Below are 18,130 nucleotides of genomic sequence, written 5' to 3'. Positions count from 1 at the left end.
CCTTGCACACTGATCCTTAACATGGCCCAGCTGAGATCCGATAACTCGGCAGAACCTGAGGGTTCACCTTGGGCTTTGTTGATGTGTGCAGCTCAAGGTCTTCACTCCCCTGTTAGAGGCTGTGATGGAGGAAGTGATATGTGTCAATAATATTCAAACATTTGTGGTTGAATGTCCCCTTTTCAACTGGGTTAGTAATCTCTGATTAATCCTCCCATCCAAATTATCCCCCGAGCTCAATTATACATTTTAACGTTTATTTATTAGTGTCAGAAGTAGGCTTAAATTAGCACTGCAATGAAGTTACTGTGAAAACCCCCGAGTTGCCACACTCTGGCACTTGTTTGGGTACACTGCGGGAGAATATAACATGGCCAGTTCACCTAACCAGCATGTCTTTCGAACTGTGGGAGGAAACTGGAGCACCCAGAGGAAAGCCACGTAGACACGGGGAGAATGTGCAGACCCCACACAGACAGTCACACAAGTCGGTATCAAACCCGGGTCCCTGGCGCTGTGAGATGGCAGTGCTAACTACTGTGAACTTAGTATGTCATTTACCCTTCAGGATACAGGCAGTATGCTGTACAGTGTCATAGAATCCTCACAGTGCTGAAGGAGGCCATTTGGCCCGTCGAGTCTACACCAAGTCTTCGACAGAACATCTTACCCAGGTCCACCCTCCTGCCCTATCCCTGTAACCTCATGTATTTACCCTGCTAAGTCCCCTAACCTACACACTACAGGACACCAAGGGCATTTTAGCATGCCTAGTCTATCTAATCTACACATCTTTGGACACGAAGGGGCAATTTAACTTGGCCAATCCACCTAACCCGCACATCATTGGACTGTAGGTGGCACCTGGAGGAAACCCATGCAGACATGGGGAGAATGTGCAAACTCCACACAGAATATAGGATCATTTTTTAAAAAATTCTATTGATTGTTTATGTGATTATCTCAAGCACTGTTACGTATTCTGATATACTTCATATGAAATTACTGTTACCTGAAATATTTACTGGATGTATTGAATGTATCATGTAAACCAACAAGATTAGTTATTGGAAACGACAGAATAACAAATCTGTTTTCTTGGGGGGAATCCAAGCCATCTGCATCTTATTTTCTGTTGATTTGGAATTTGAGCAGGAATGGACATATAAATGCCAGACTTTTGAAAGTAAAATAGATCATTAAACAAGAATAAAAGGGAAACAAACTGAGATATTGTGGCAATTTGCAACATTATGGAAGACACGAAGACCTTTCAGAGCCACTGTATTAAAAAATAAATGGTTTTGCGAATGTTGTCATGGCTGCGAACATGTGAATGATTTTAATTGGTTGGCTTAGATCTCCTGTTCATTGGTAGCAGTGTGGTTGCTAGGGGGATACAAGTTATTCAGTAGCTATTTTCCTCCGATGAGTTTATGGAGTTTAAATATTTGATATGCTTTATTCAAATAACCTAAATAATTAGTGTTATTTCTGGATTGGACTAACGTTGTCTAATTTATAATACACTTTCTATAAACTATATGAAAGCAAAAATTTTGATTTGTAAAATAAAAGGGTTTCATCATTTGAATTTTTTCTTGACTTCTTTTCCACTGTCCTTGTTCTCAACCCTTTTCTCCCATTTTGTCTGTGTGTAGAAATTCATTGAGTTTGAAGATGCGTTGGAACAGGAGAAGAAAGAGCTTCAGACGCATGTGGAGTCTCTGGAGCTACAAACCAGGCAGCTGGAACTCAAATCTAAGAACTATGCAGACCAACGTAAGTTTAGAATGCATCATAGCAGTGGGAGGCAGCAAAGGGGTATCCTACTCCAACAACAACGACTTGCATTGATATAATGCCTTTAACATACTAAAATATGCTCCGACCTCTCTCATGAACAATTATCAAACAGAATTTGACATTGAACCACATAGGGTAACACTGGAACAGGTGATTAACAGTTCAGTCAAAGAGGTAGGTTTTAAAGACTGTCTGAAAGGAAAAGAAGGAGATGCAGAGAGGTCATAGAAGTTTACAGCATGGACATAGGCCCTTCGGCCCAACTTGTCCCTTTTTTTTAACCACTAACCTAGTCCTAATTGCCTGCGTTTAGCCTGTATCCCTCTATACCCATCTTATCTATGTAACTATCTAAATGCATTTTAAAAGACAAAATTGTAACCGCTTCTACTATCTCTGGCAGCTCATTCCAGACACTCAGCACCCTCTGTGGGGAACAAACTGCCTCATGGACACATTTGTATCTCTTCCCATCACCTTTAATTTATGTCCTTTGGTTTTAGACTTCCCTACCTTTGGGAAAAGATGTTGACTATCTCTCTTATCTATTCCCTCATTATTTTATAAACCTTTATAATATCAACCTTAAGCCTCCAAGCTCCAGGTTAAAAAGTCCCAGTATATCCAGCCTCTCCTTATAACTTAAAAGGTTAGGGATGGAGTTCCAAAGCTGGCTACAGGAGATCACAATGATGGGGTGTGGTGAGATCATGGAGGGATTGGAAAACAAGGATGCAAATTTTAATTCTGTCATGTTACCAGATTGGGATTCAGTGTAGCTCAGTAAGCTCAGGTAATGGTTAGATGGACTTGATGCAAGTTAGGGTATGGGTATCAGAGACTATGGCCGGAATTCTCTGGCCTAATCTGGCTGTGGGTTTCCCATCGGCTCGGGTGATGTCAGTGGGAATTCCCACCGCCTCCTGCTGGCAGGAAACCTGTGACTGGGAGGTCAGAGAACCTCGCCCTGTATTCTTCATAGAAAAGAAAATTCTTGCACACGTTTGTTTCGCGTTATAATCCTTTTACCAGAGAGGATTTCCAGCCCTCCTGGAAAAAGTGCTTGAGAAAAGCAAATAATGTCGCACATTTGCAAATCATTGACTTTATTGTAACCATCTATCAGGCCATGGTGGAAGCATTGGCTTGGATTTTTATCCTGGAGGTGGGTTCCGTACAGTGGACTTGTTGAAAGTGAGCTTGATGCCCAGTTAGTGATTCTGAGTCCTCTGAGGCAAGAGCTGTCTGAGGAATACTCGCAGCAAAGGGAGATGGCAGCCATGATGGAGCCCACCATTGTTGTGTCAAAGGGATTTTGATTGTGAGGGGCATGGACAGAGTGGATAGCCAGAAGCTTTTTCCCAGTTTGGAAGAGTCAATTACTAGTGGGCACAGGTTTAATGTGCGAGGGGCAAGGTTTAAAGGAGATGTACGGGGCAAGTTTTTTTACACAGAGGGTGATGGGTGCCTGGAACTCGCTGCTGGAAGAGGTAGTGGAAGCAGATGATAGGAACTTTTAAGGGGCGTCTTGACAAATACATGAATAGGATGGGAATAGAGGGATATGGTCCCTGGAAGAGTAGGGGGTTTTAGTTCGGATTGGCAGCATGGTTGGTGCAAGCATGGAGAATCGAAGGGCCTGTTCCTTTGTTGTAATTTTTTTTGTTCTTTGCAAACAGCACCCCTGATGGCTAGCAGAGTTAATGTAAAGAAAAGTGGCCAAAGGTACCACTTATTCAATGTGTCTCTTCCTCAGAGCCTCTTGTTCAATTTCTGTTTGTTTAACTCAGTGCAAATAATGTAAATAGAAAAAGAGGTTGAATTATTTTTCCTTTGTTGAAGTTCCTCACAGGCATGACAATCTGTGGTATGGAATTAAAATATGTACAAATACTGTCCCTTTTTACTTTGAATTTAATCTTGAACTTTCTGTCCTAAAAATTCTGTCCTCATTTCTCAGTTACTACGCTTTGTTTGATTTTAATTGAATGGGGTTCTTTCAACACGTGTAATGAGTAGGGTCTTATTCAATCATGTAAGAGATTCTGCTCTTTATTGCAGTTACCAGACTGGAGGAGCGGGAAGCAGACATGAAGAAGGAATACAACGCATTACACCTGAGGCACACTGAGGTAAAGAGCTCAGACATTTGGTATGCCCACACGCAAATCTGTGTACCTTTAAGAGATTTTCTTTCTAAATCATGGTTTCTGCAGTTGTAAGCAAGCCTTTTTAGCTTCAGTTGTTTTCTCATTATGACACGGTTTGTCTGGAGGAGTCTGCTTAAACGAAGGTTTGTTTATTTTTATTGGGATGTTTATGACTGCATTGTCAGGAGAAAAACTGGTCGGCAGATCAGACGCCAGGAGCTCTTTCATTTTCAGTTTGAGCTGCTGTTTAGTTTTGGTTTTTAGAAGGAACGTTAAGCTGGAAAGATGAGTCTCTCCGTGGTTTTTGGAAATTCTGCTGGTTACCTCAAAGCAATGTCTTACTATATCTGAAGTGGGGAATCTGCTGTTGTGGCTTGCCTAGAGTCCCTGTTATTCTGGGAAGCTGCTCTGAGTCTATCCAGAGAACTGCAGACTTCATCCAAAGGACTCAATTCCAATATCACGTGAGCATTAGTCCTTTGATCATTTTGCACCAATATTAACATGGAAACATAGAAAATAGGACCAGGAGGAAGCTATTTGACTCCTAGAGCCTGCAGCACCATTCATTATGATCAGGGTTGATCATCAAATTCAATATCCTGATCCTGCCTTCTCCCCATATCCTTTGATTCCCTTTGCCTCAAGTGCTCTGTCTAACTGCTTCTTGAAAACATTCAATGTCTTGGCCTCAGCTACTTTCTGTGGTAGCGAATTCCACAGGCTAACCACTCTCTGGGTAAAAAACTTCACATCTCTGTCCTAAATAGTCTACCCTATATCCTCAGACTGTGACCCTGGTTCTAGATGCAAGCACTGTCAGGAACATCATCTTGCATCTACCCTGTAAAGTCCTGGTAGAATTTTATAGCTTTCTGTGAGAAACCCCCCATTCTTCTGAGCTCCAGTGAATACAAAGTACGGGAACAGCCCTTCAAACCTCCAAACCTGTGCTGATCATGATGCCCTAACTTAAAAAAAATCCTTCTGCCTTTACTTGGACTGTATCCTTCTATTTCCTCCCAATTTGTGTACCCATCCAGATGCCCACACAGCTCCCTTAAACTTCTCCCCCTTTCATCTTGAACCTGTGCCCCCTTGTAATTGACATTTCCACCCTTGGAAAAAACGTTTCCACCTATGGCTCTCCACCATGTCCATGCCTCTCATAAGTTTGTAGACCTCTATCAGGCCTCCCCTCAGCCTTCATCTTTCAAGTGAAAACAATCCTATTTTATTCAATCTCCCCCCGTAGCCAGCACCCTTGAGACCAGGCAACATCCTGGTGACCTTCTTTGCACACTCTCCAAAGTTTCCACACCCTTCTGACAGTGTGGTGACCAGAGCTGCACGCAATACTCCAAATGCAGCCTAACCAAGATTTTATATAGCTGCAACATGATTTCCCAACTCTTGTACTCAGTGCCCCGACTGATAAAGGCAAGCATACCATATGCCTTCTTAATCACCTTGACCACCTGTGTTGCCACTTTTAGGGAACTGTGGACCTTTACTCCCAAATCCCTCTGTATGTTAATGTTCCTAAGGATTCTGCCATTTACAGTACAATTCATACCTAAATTTGATCTCCATATGTTTCACCTCACATTTGTCCAAATTAAACTCCATTGCCATTCTGTGCCCAATCTCCAATCTACCTATATCCTGTTGCATTCTCTGACAATCCCCAGCACCATCAGCAACTTGTCAGACTCTGTGTCATCTGCAAATTTACTAATCAGACCGTCCGTATTTTCCTCCAAATCATTTATATATACTGCAAACAGCAGAGGTCCTAGTACTGATCCCTGAGGAATATCATTCACTACAGATCTCCATTCTGAAAAACAACCTTCCACCGTTACTGTCTGTCTTCTATGACCAAGTAAAAAGTCTGACAACACCAGGTTTTAGTCCAACCTATTTATTTGATAATATTCTCACTAGCTTTCGAGGGGACAGCCTCTTCGTCAGGTGAATGGAGAGTTCTGGCCTCAGACAGAGCATATAAAGCACAGACAGTAATCTCTAAACTGTCTGTGCTTTATATGCTCTGTCTGAGGCCAGAACTCTCCATTCACCTGACGAAGAGGCTGTCCCCTCGAAAGCTAGTGAGAATATTATCAAATAAATAGGTTGGACTAAAACCTGGTGTTGTCAGACTTTTTACTGTGTTTACGCCAGTCCAACGCCGGCATACCCACATCATGACTTCTATGACCAAGCCAGTTATGTATCATCTAGCTAGCCCACTTTGAATCCCATGTGATTTTAATTTTTGTACTAGTCTGCCATGTGGGACCTTGTCAAATGCCTTATTAAAATCCATATAAACTACATCCACAGCCCTTCCCTCATTAATTTTCTTTGTCACCTCTGCAGAAAACTCAAAAGGCAAAACACTCAAATCTCCATATAATCCTAACTGACTTAATCTCTCTTCATATGTCCTCCTACCAGCCCAGGAATTAGTCTGGTAAACCTTCTTTGCACTCCCTCCATAGCAGGAACACCTGGGGATGTTTTTTCTATGGAGATTACGAGGGATTACTGGGGATTTTCACAGTAACTTCATTGCAGTGTTATTGAAAGCCTATTTGTGATACTAATAAATAAACTTTAAACATCATTCTGAAGATGAGGAAACCAAAACTGCACACAGTATTCCAGGTGTGGCCTTATCAAGGCCCTATACAATTGCAACATGACCTTGCTACTCCTGTACTTGAATCCTCCTGCAATGAAGGCCATCATGCCATTTGCCTTTTTTACTGCCTGCTACAACTGCCTGCCTTCAGTGACTGGTGCACAAGGACACCCAGGTCCCACTGCGCAGGACTATTCTGATTTTAAATTTCTGGGAACCATGATTCCTGTAAGCACGTGAGGTTCCAGCTCTGTGGGATGGGTTTTGATACATTTGGCACAAAGTAGATCAAGTTTACTCAGCTGTTCAGTCTTTTCCTGTTAGTAAATTCAGAGACACTGCTCAACTTTTCCCCCGGTAGCTTGGTTCATGCCCACAACTGACCATGTAGCAGATTTGTGAGCACAAATCTACTACTTTATTCTGTATTACAGCACACTCGTTCTTCAGTGCCTCCATGATAGCCATGCCTGATTGTATTGACATTTGCCTGTATGCCATGGCAGGTTAAAGTGATAGGGTGAAGTAGGCCTAATCTATACTGTAGGATCTTAGATATTGGGTAGGAAAGACCAATCTGTGTATCGTTATGCAGCAATACCTGGCTTGATTGGCACCATATCTACAAACATTCACTCCCTCTATCATCGACACTCAGTAGCAGCAGTGTGTGCTGTCAACAAGATGCACTGCAGCAATTCACCAGACCTTAGACAGCACCTTCCAAACCCACGACCACTTCCATCTAGAAGGACAAGGGCAGCAGATACCATTGACCATGCTAAATTAATCCTAGTGTCAGGGGGATTAGCTAGGGTAAATGTGAGGGGTTATGGGAGTAGGGCCTAGATGGGATTGTGGTCAGTGCAGACTCGATGGGCTGAATGGCCTCCTCCTGCACTGTAGGGATTTTATTCTAATACCAAGGAGATGCATTCATGACACAGCTAAACAGGTTGTGTGTCAACTCTTAAATTCTTCCACCATAAGTCAAGGCAGGCGATATGAGTGGGAGGGATTCTTGGTCAGCCATGTGATGAAAGGAATGTTGGCACCTTTACCATCACTATCTATAGATCCAGACTACAAAATGCATGTGAAAGTGTATGTTCACACACTAACTCAGCCCCTCCTGTAATACACCATCCCCACTTTTCCTGAAACCACCTGTGAATCTGTTGCTGTGCCTTTTGCATCAGCATTGTAGCACAGACTGGCTACCATGTCCTCAGGATAGAATCCCTACAGTACGGAAAGAAGCCATTCGGCCCATCGAGTCTACCCTAATTTCCTGCAGAGCATTCCACCCGCCCAATCCTATCCCCGTAACTCCACACATTCATCCCGCTAACCTACATATCTTTGGCCGCTTAGGGACAATTTTGCATGGGTAATGCACGTAACCCACACATCTTTGGACTGTGGGAGGAAACTTGGGCATCCGGAGGAAACCCACGCAGATACAGGGAGAACATGCACACCCCACACAGCTATCCACACAAGAGTACCGAGATGAATTGTACCATCCGTTTTGATCAGTTTTATTTTAATTACCCTCCCCTTGTTTCCCGTGACTAAATTTTTCTTTCATCTTTCAGATGATACAGACTTACGTTGAACACATAGAACGCTCCAAGATGCACCAAGTTGGGGGGAATGCCCAATCAGATGGGACGATGACTGGGAGGAACAAGTAAGGAATGCGTCAGATCCAGTGTGTTTGCTGTGGTAGATTGCTGGGATGCTGGGTTGCTTAATGGTGTGCACGGATGGTGCTTAATATATAACAATGTAATTTTTATTTTAACAGCGCTGTTTCAACCGTACATTCCCTCTGACTTACCTGATTTGGTAGTCTGAATCAATGAAAATAAAGATTTTGATTGTGTAATTTGCATTCAGAATTTTGTTGGGGAAGTAGAATTGAAGACTCCACTTTGTAGTGTGTTGTTTCAGTGGGTGTTATGAACCATTTAATTCAGAGAGCAAAGGAACTTGTACCCTCAACACTGGATGGCAGAGGAATGTGTTGTTATCATAGAATTGTCACATCACTGTTGTGCCATGCCAAGCAATTGTATTACGATTGTGTCAATTATTGTGTAGGGAAGTTCGTTTCACACTTAAAGAGGAGCCAAGTGAACCCTCTATAACATAGTTTCAGGATTGGGCGCACAGTGATTGAGCCTGGGTTCAATTCCCAACTTGGGTGAATGTCTGATTTGATTTGATTTTATTATTGTCACATATATTAGTATGCAGTGAAAGGTATTGTTTCTTGCACACTACACAGACAAAACATGCAATACATAGGGAAGGAAAGGAAGGTGCAGCATATAGTGTTAGAGTCATAATTAGGTTGTAGAGACAGATTACCTTAATGCAAGGTAGATTGTGTCTGCCTGGATTTTCTCTGGGTGCTCTGGCTTCCTCCCACAGTCCAAAAGACGTGCTGCTTAGATGCATTGGCCATGCTAAATCTCCCTCAGTGTATCCGAACAGGTGCCGGAGTGTGGCAACTTAGAGGATTTTCACAGTAACTTAATTGCAGTGTTAATGTAAACTGAATTGTGACATTAGTAAATAAAGTAAACTAGATTATGTAAGACCACGGCATAAATGTTCAACACAATTTTCTAACAGATTTAGACTGGGTAGATTCAGGAAGAATGTTCCCAGTGGTGGGGAGCCCAGAATTAGGGGTCATACTTTGAGGGTAAAGAGTAAACTTTTTAGAACTGAGGTGAGAAGAAATTTCTTCACCAGAGGTTGGTGAATGTGTGGAATTCACTACCGCAGAAAGTAATTGAGGCCAAAACATTGCGTGATTTCAAGAAAAAATTAGATATAGCTCTTGTGGCTAAAGGGATCATGGGACATGGGAGGAAGTGGCATCAGGATATTGAATTTGATGATCAGCCACGATCAAGATGAACAATGGAGCAGGCTCGAAGGGCCAAATGGCCGAGTCCTACATCTTCTGTGTTTTTAACTTTACACCCAATTGTAAAATTGAAGTCAGGGATTGTCTCCCTGTCCTTCCTGATGATCATTTTGGTGTTGGAGTAAGCCTACTCCAGAATGAGTTTCACAGTGAGTTGGAGATTGAGGAGGAATCATAGAATCCTACAGCGCAGAAGGAGGCCATTCGATGTGGCAAGTGTTTTTGAAATGCTGAAATAAACCTGGATAACATAAATGGCAACAGATTATTTGCCAAAGTATGATTGTTCAGTTAGCGAGTATGACTGTGAAATTATTGAGCCAAAAGGAAAATTGTATTTGTCGAGTAGGTTTCCATCAAGAGCATTGGGATTGAATTGATTGATTTATGATCCCAGCGCTGCTGTAGGAAGGTGATGAACAGAGGTAAAATGTATTTTGGCTGAAGGAAAAAGCAATCAGAAATGCCCTCCATTGCTGGGGAAATCTGACTAACATAGGATAAGATTAAGCAATGTTGATGCAGTTAGGCAAAATTCGTAAATAGTATTATACTAGCATTCTTATTTATTGCATTATTTAATGTTTTAAGGAATGCTTGAATTGGCCTAAATAAATAAATGCAGCAACGTTCCATAGGTTAGTTGTCTGTGCAAATATTGGTAGATTCTGTTTTCATGTTTTTTTTTCTTCCAAAGGAATAACCTCACATTTATCTAAATTATACTGCATCTCCCATTGATTTATCCACTCATCCAACCTTCCAGATCATCCTGAAGAATTTCTGCATCCTCATCACAGTTCACCCTCCCACCCAATTTGGTATCATCTGCAAACTTTGAGATGTTACATTTTGTTCACTCATCCAAATCATTAATATATACTGTGAATAGCTGGCGTCCCAGCAATGATCCCAGTGTGCTAGTTATTGCCTGCCAATTTGAAAAACACCCATTAATTCTTACTCTTTGTTTCCTCTCTCAATCAGTTTTCCATCGATCTCAATACACTTTCCCCAATCCCATGCACTTTAATCTTGCATGATAATCTCTTGTATTGGAATTTGTCAAATGCTTTCTGAAAGTCCAAATATACTATATTGACTGGCTTCCCCTTGTCAACTCTGCTAGTTACATCTTCAAAGAATTCCAACAGATTTGTCAAGCATGATTTCTCCTTCATAAGCCCATGCCGACTCTGTCTGATTCTACCACTGCTTTCTAAATGCACTGCCATAAAGTCTTTGATAATGGAATTGAGAATTTCCCCCACTACTAATGTTAGGCTATAATTAGGTTATAATTCCCTGTTTTCTCTCTACCTCCCTTTTTGAATATTGGAGTGACATTAACTACTGTCCAATCTGCAGGGACTGTTCCAGAATCTATAGAATCCTGGAAGATGCATCCACTGTTTCTGGAGCCACTTAAGTACTCAGGGATGTTGATTATCAGGCCCTGGCGATTTATTAACCTTCAGTTCCTTCAATTTTCCTAGCACCATTCCTCTATTAATATCGATCTCCCTCGGTTCTTCCTTCTCACTAAATCTGGCATTTAATTTGTGTCCTCTTTTGTGAAGGCAGAACCAAAGTATGTATTCAGTTGTTGAGCCATTTCTTTGTTCCCTATTATAATTCCTCTGCTTCTGTCTGTGGGGGACCGGTTATGCAGCGTCTTAAAAGATGAAAGAGAGGGGGAGAGACAGAAGTTTAGGAAAGAAATTTCAGAGCTTGGGGATAAATATTGGCCAGCCCAGAATGCTGGGAGAGCTCACCTGCTCCCCTTCAAATAACCTGAATAACAGTGCCACTCACTGCAGATTCAATCTAGATTTTACCTCTGAAGTTGAGCATTGAACCCACGACCCTCTGACTCTGACTCTGGGGTGACCATCCCATTTCTGAGCACTGAACCCATGACCTTCTGACCCTGGGGTGACCATCCCATTGCTGAGCATTGAACCATAACCTGACCTGGGGTGACTGTCCTCTTGCCGTGCTAAGACTGTCCCAATTGTCATCTTCCACCCCATCCCATTCCTTAGCTTGACTGAAAACAGTTAATTTGACACAATTTAAGGAGCGACTTAGGCCAGCAGAGAATTGGTGAGTGATCCAACCTTTGAGCAGAGTTTGCTATCCCTCAGGAGCAGTGATTGGTGCTGAATAGGATCTGCCATCTCCAGCCAAGGACATCAAACCTCTTCCTTAGTGGAATTTCAGGGACAGCCCAGTATGTGACTATGGCCCACTGGATCAGACTGTTCACCACATTGGGAATGAATGTGGCCCACGAGACTTTGCCACTGGCTTCAAGGCAGTCCATCTAACAAGATATAGGGTGCTGTGACTCGGCTGTCCAACTTGGATGTAGAATTGTAAAGCTGCAAAATGTCACGTGCATGAAGAAGAACCTAGGACCTTGCTGTGGAGTGAGTGCTGTACAATGCATTATTGTTAGCCATTGAGCCACATGAGCCACCGACCCTGCTTACCTAGATAACCATTAGCTCATACTTTCTTTCTTGTGACCTGACTCCAGTGAAATTAACCTCAAAACGGTGCCGATTACACCCCCTTTCTCGTTGACCAAGTCTTTCCCGTCTTGGTGTCAGATATCTAACTTAAAATGGTACCTCGTATGGTCCACTGGCACAACTAATTCCACTTATGACCCATCCCCCCATTATCTTGCTTCCTGCACTCTGTTCATGTCGCCTTCACCTATCAGCTTGATTTTTCTGAACACCTCTGGAATGAAAAGGACCACAATCCTCTTGGTGATGCAAGCTGTAAATGTGACCAGATACTTTTCAGAGCGTTTAAAGGATTGTACAAGTGTGTACACAGCTGTATAGTAGGCAACATTCGTTAACGCTATGTTGATTGTATTATCAAATTTAAGTTACGTGGTTGAAGGGCAGTGATTGATTTTGAACACCTAAGAATGGGAGCTAACTCTGAAAGATGTCCCATCACAATAAAACCAGAGAAAAATAGCGTGCCAAGAGAGGCCAGAGTTCTTCTTCAGAGTTAGTCTCCAGTTCTCCGTCACCTGGTTGCTGTGCGAGGGTCACTACGCTGAGTGGAGCCGAAGCCGTCATTGACTTACTGCCGTCCATGAGCAGTTGACTGCTGCCGGCGAGCACCTGACCGCCGTTTACCTGCCAGTGGTTGGTCACCACGATCCTCCAGCTAGCCGGTAATGCAGCCCGCGATGACAAGAAAACCCGCGTCAGCCCCAATCCTAGCACTTTTGCACTTTGCAATGATAAGGAGCTCAGCAGGCTGCTGGGGTTGGGTGACCATAGCCCAGGGAGGGGTTCTGCCCAACATCCAGGCTCTGCCTTCACCTGAGGAAACTGGACATCCCAGCTAGGTCTAGGCCTGAAGTAGCAAAAAAGGAAGCCTTATTGGTATACTGAAAAGGCCACAAAAAAGAACGACTTGTGGGGTACTGTGTGTTAATAGGTAAGTGGAAGTCGTCTATAATGCACTAGGCAAACAAACCAACCATCAAAAACGGGTGGCCCAGTGGTTAGCACTGCTGCTTCACAGCTCCAGGGACCCGGGTTCAATTCCGACCTTAGGTGACTGTGGAGTTTGTACATTCTCCCCGTGTCTGCGTGGGTTTCCTCCAGGTGCTCCAGTTTCCTCCCATGGTCCAAAGATGTGTGGGTTAGGTGGATTGGCCTTGCTAGATTACCTCTTAGTGTCAAAAGGTGTGTAGGTTAGCTGGATTAGTTGCAGTGGGGTTACAGGGTAGGACCTGGGTATGATACTCAGCGAGTCGGTGCAGATTCGATAGACCGAATGGCTTCTTCTGCAGCGTAGGGATTCGATGAAAAGGATTTGCATTTGGTTGAATAATTTATCTGGCTTGGGATGTAGGTACCAAGGTCAGGAAATCTGGAATGGATGACATTATCATTTGTTGTGTTTAAGAAGAATTTCCTAGGATGGAACATTTACGTTATGCAGAGAGATTGTGTAGGCTTGGGTTGTTTTAATGGAGCAGAGAAGACTGAGGGGTGACCTGATTGAGGTGTACAAAATTATAAGGGACATGAACAGAGTGGATATCGAGCAGCTGTTCTTAGTTGAAGGGTCAGTTGTGAGAGGACACAAGTTAAAAGTGAGGGGTAAAAGGTTTAGGGGGAATTTGAGGAAAAACCTTTTTACCCAGAGGGTGGTGATGGTCTGGAATGACTGCCTGGGAGGATGGTGGAGGCAGGATGCCTTACATCCTTTAAAAAGTACCTGGATGAATACTTAGCATGCCATAACATTCAAGGCTATGGGCCAAGTGCTGGCAAGTGGGATTAGGTTGGCAGGTCAGGGCCTTTCATGTGTTGGTGCTGACTTGATGGGCTGAAAGGCCTCTTTTGCACTGTAGGATTCTGTGATTTTATGAAAAAAAATGGGATTGATGATTCTCAAAGTTATGTGAATGAACATCTTGCTGGGAGAAATGTAATTTGGGACTTTCCTACTCAACTGCCGGTAGCATCCAATTCATTCCCATTGTCTCTGGACATTTCTTATTGCAAGTTAACTTGGGGCATTCTTCAGTAATGTACGTCTGTCATCTTCAATCAAATTGGATTGTATTCAGGTTTTAACCAGTTAAATTACTATTGCACAGAATGTTATTAAATTGATACCTGTGCCTCTTCCACAGAACATGATAACGTCTAAAGCCAAAAGGTCAGATGCAGATTCTACCATTTGATGTCTTACCAGTGGTTGTTATGTCACGCAGCCTTCCAAGGTCATAGAATCATAGAAGAATCATAGAATCCCTACAGTGCAAAAGGACGCCATTCAGCTCATCGAGTCTGCCCCGACCACAATCCCACCCAGGTCCTATCCCCATAACCGCATGTATTTACCCTGATAGTACCCCGGACACTAAGGTCAATTTAGCGTGGCTAATCAACCTAACCAGCACATCTTTGGCTGATCATCTGGGCAGTTGGAGCCTTCAAGGCAGTACCGGTGATATAGGGTGTAGGACACAGCCTGAAGCAGGGACGGCCCTATTATCTGTATTGTACTGTGCACCAAATACAAAAGTAATTGCTGTCGTGGCAGACGGTCCCTTACATATTTTTCTCAAAGGATTTTATAACCGACTGAGTGTGTTTGTCCAAAGCATAAATAAAATCTGCAGCATCATAGCTCATTCTGCTATTCATCTCACTGGTGGCCTTGCATATCTGTTGGGCTGAATCTTTCCCGATATTCTGAGTCATTGTCTGTTGTGTTGGGATGAAATTAACATCAGAGACAAAATGGCATCAAGTGCATCAGCAAATGTGAATACGTCTGCAGACCAGATATTGTGAAATTTTACCAAGCAGGAGTGACAGAAAGAAGCACTGCGTGAAAAGGCTCCATACGTTTATGGCACCTTTTGCATCAAAACGCTTGCAAATGGCTTTGCATAGTAAGCGGGGATTGGCAGGGTGGGTGCATAAGCTCATAAAATATAGGAGCAGAATTAGGACGTATGGCCCATCGAATCCACTCTGCCATTCGATCGTAGCTGATATGCTCCTCATCCCCATTTTCCTGCCTTCTCTCCATAACCCTTCAACCCAGTGGGCCAATGAATGGCAGGTGGAGTTTAATTTAGATAAACGTGAGGTGATGCATTTTGGTACATTGAACCAGGGCAGGACTTACTCAGTTAATGGTAAGGCGTTGGGGAGAGTTACAGAACTGAGAGATCTGGGAGTACAGGATCATAGCTCCTTGAAAGTGGAGTCACAGGTGTACAGAATGGTAAAGGAAGCATTCAGCATACTTGGTTTCATTGGTCAGAACATTAAATATAGGAGTTGGGACATCTTGTTGAAGTTGTACAAGACGTTGGTAAGGCCACATTTGGAATACTGTGTGCAGTCTGTCACTCTATTATAGAAAGTTTATTATTAAACTAGAAAGAGTGCAGAAGAGATTTACTAGGCTGCTACTGGGACTTGATGGTTTGAGTTGTAAGGAGAAGCTTGATAGACTGGGACTTCATTCTCTGGAGTATGGAAGGCGATCTTATAGAAGCCTATAAAATAATGAGGGACATTGATCAGCTAGATAGTCAATATCTTTTCCCAAAGGTAGGGAAGTCTTGAGTTAGAGGGCACAGGTTTAAGATCAGAGAGGAAAGATACAAAAGTGTCCAGGGGGGAAATTTTTTCACACAGAGAATGGTGAGTGTCTGAACATGTTGCCAAAGGTAGTAGTAGAGGCGGATACAATTTTGTTTTCTAAAAGCATTTAGACAGTTACATGGATAACATGGCAATAGAGCGATATAGGCCAAATGCGGGCAATTGGGACAACCTTAGGGGTTGAAAAACAAGGGCAGCATGGACAAGTTGGGCCGAAGGGCCTGTTTCCATGCTGTAAACCTCTATGACTCTAACTCATTACCAATTAAAAATCTGTCTAACTCCTCCCTAAATTTACTCATTGTCCCAGCATCCACCATACTTCCCACATTCCACAGACTCATAAACCGTTGGGAGAGTATGTTGTGAAAATGGACTGACCATTGTTGTGTAGATAAATAGTTGGCCAACATGACCCCTGTTAAAAGGAGAAGACTTGAAATTTCATGAGGGTTTTCCTGGTCTCCTTTTGTAACATAAATTAACGATTTGAAGAAAGAACTGAAAGCACTGTTGCAAAGATTGCAGATGATACAAAGATATGTGGAGGAACACGTAGTATTGAGGAAGCAGCAGGGCTGCAGAAGAACTTGGACAGGTTAGGAGACTGGGCAAAGAAGTGACAGATGGAGTACAGTGTGGAATACAGTGTGGAATAGTGTGAGGTTATGTACTTGGGAAGGAAGAATGGAGGCATAGACTATTTTCTAAATGGGAAAACGCTTAGCAAATCAGAAACACAAAGGGACTTGGGAGTCCTTGTTCTTAATATTTATGTGCAGGTTCAGTCAGCAGTTAGGAAGACAAATGCAATGTTAACATTCATGTCGAGAGGATCAGAATACAAGAGCAGGGATGTACTTCTGAGGATGTATAAGGCTCTGGTCAGATTCCATTTGGAGTATTGTGAGCAGTTTAGGGCCCTATATCTGAGGAAGGATGTGCTGGCCTTGGAAAGGGTCCAGAGAAGATTCATAAGAATATTTTCTGGAATGAAGAGCTTGTCAAATGAGGAACGTCGAGGACTCTGGGTCTGTACTCATTGGAGTTTAGAAGGATGAGGGGGGGATCTTATTGAAACTTACAGGACACTGTCAGGCCTGGATAGGGTGGACCTGGAGAGGATGTTTTCCCTAGTAGAAACAACTAGAACTAGAGGGCACAACCTCAGGCTAAAGGGAGGATCCTTTAAAACAGAGATGAGGAGGAATTTCTTCAGCCAGACAGTGAAGAATCTGTGGAACTCTTTGTTGCAGAAGAATGTGGAGGCCAGGTCGTTGAGTGTCTTTAAGACAGAGATAGCTAGATTCTTGATTAATAACGGGGTCGGGGTTATGGGGAAAAGGCAGGAGAATGGGGATGAGAAAAATATCAGCCATGATTGAATGGTGGAGTAGACTCGATGGGCTGAGTGGCCTAATTCTGCTCTTATGTCTTATGGTCTTAATTCTTTATGGCCCAGTGAAATATCCCCAAACACCAGGACAAACGTAACTAACCTGGTTTTATACTGGGTTTCTGCAATATTTTGGGAATTCCACCATGCTATCATTGAAGTGACAAAGGAAGACCAAGAGTATATGAGATGATTTTATTGAAACAACAACATCCTAGGAGGATTTGATAGGGTAGATATGAAGAGGATTTTTCAATTCATGGGAGAGATAGGTGTCACAGTTTAGGAATGAGAAGTCTCTGTTTAAGACAGAGAATTTTGAGACCAAATGAAACCAAGCCTTCTTCACCACCCTGTCCACCTGTCACTCCACTTTCAAGGAACTGTGAACCTATACTCTTAGATCGCTTTGTTCTATAACGTTCCCCAAAGCCCTACCATTAACTGAGTAGGTCCTGCTCTGATTCAGTCTATCAAAGTGAATCACCTCGCAATTATTTAAATTAAACTCCATCTGCCATTCATTGGCCGACTGGCCCAATTGATCAAGATCCCGTTGCAATTCTCGGGACCTTTCTTTAGATTGGGTGGGACCATTTAGATAAATTGAAATTCTGGAGCAGCACGGCCAGAGTAATTGCCCCAACATTTCCCTGGCTGTGCAGCTTTGATCCAAAGTACATTTTAAAAAAAGACTTTCCTGTGTTTGAATGCTTTAGGAAACACTAATTCAATAGTCTGTTCCCTTCTGTAAGTTAGAAGTAGCTGATGTATCAAATTCAAAACTGAAACGCTCATGAGAATCTTTGGGAATTGTTACCTGTGTGACAGCTGGGAGTGTGGAAGGTGATGGATTATAGGAGAGCAGCGATTGAAGTGTTGTTGGAATAATGCTGATTTCGAGTTGCTCCGTCAAGTAAATTGAAAAGCTTTAACACCTAATAACTTTAATGGTCTTGGTAAGTTTGGCAAACTATTGTTAATGTTACTCATTTGGATAATTGTACAGAGGCT

At 42.8% G+C, this 18,130-nt stretch overlaps 1 protein-coding gene across 1 annotated transcript in view; it reads left to right on the top strand.

Moving 5' to 3' along the window:
* Positions 1 to 18,130, top strand: part of mapk8ip3 (mitogen-activated protein kinase 8 interacting protein 3) — a 237,498-nt gene that overhangs the window by 55,683 nt on the left and 163,685 nt on the right. Inside the window, 3 exon segments of the mRNA XM_080206983.1 lie at positions 1,662 to 1,782; positions 3,868 to 3,938; positions 8,202 to 8,296. Of these exon segments, the coding sequence (XP_080063109.1) occupies positions 1,662 to 1,782; positions 3,868 to 3,938; positions 8,202 to 8,296 (287 nt within the window).

Source organism: Carcharhinus amblyrhynchos, chromosome 18 (assembly GCF_965287045.1).
Source record: "Carcharhinus amblyrhynchos chromosome 18, sCarAmb.v2.hapA, whole genome shotgun sequence".
Lineage (NCBI taxonomy): Eukaryota > Metazoa > Chordata > Chondrichthyes > Carcharhiniformes > Carcharhinidae > Carcharhinus > Carcharhinus amblyrhynchos.
The sequence above is the reverse complement of the archived record's forward strand: the minus strand, read 5'-3'. Positions and strand labels throughout refer to the sequence as shown.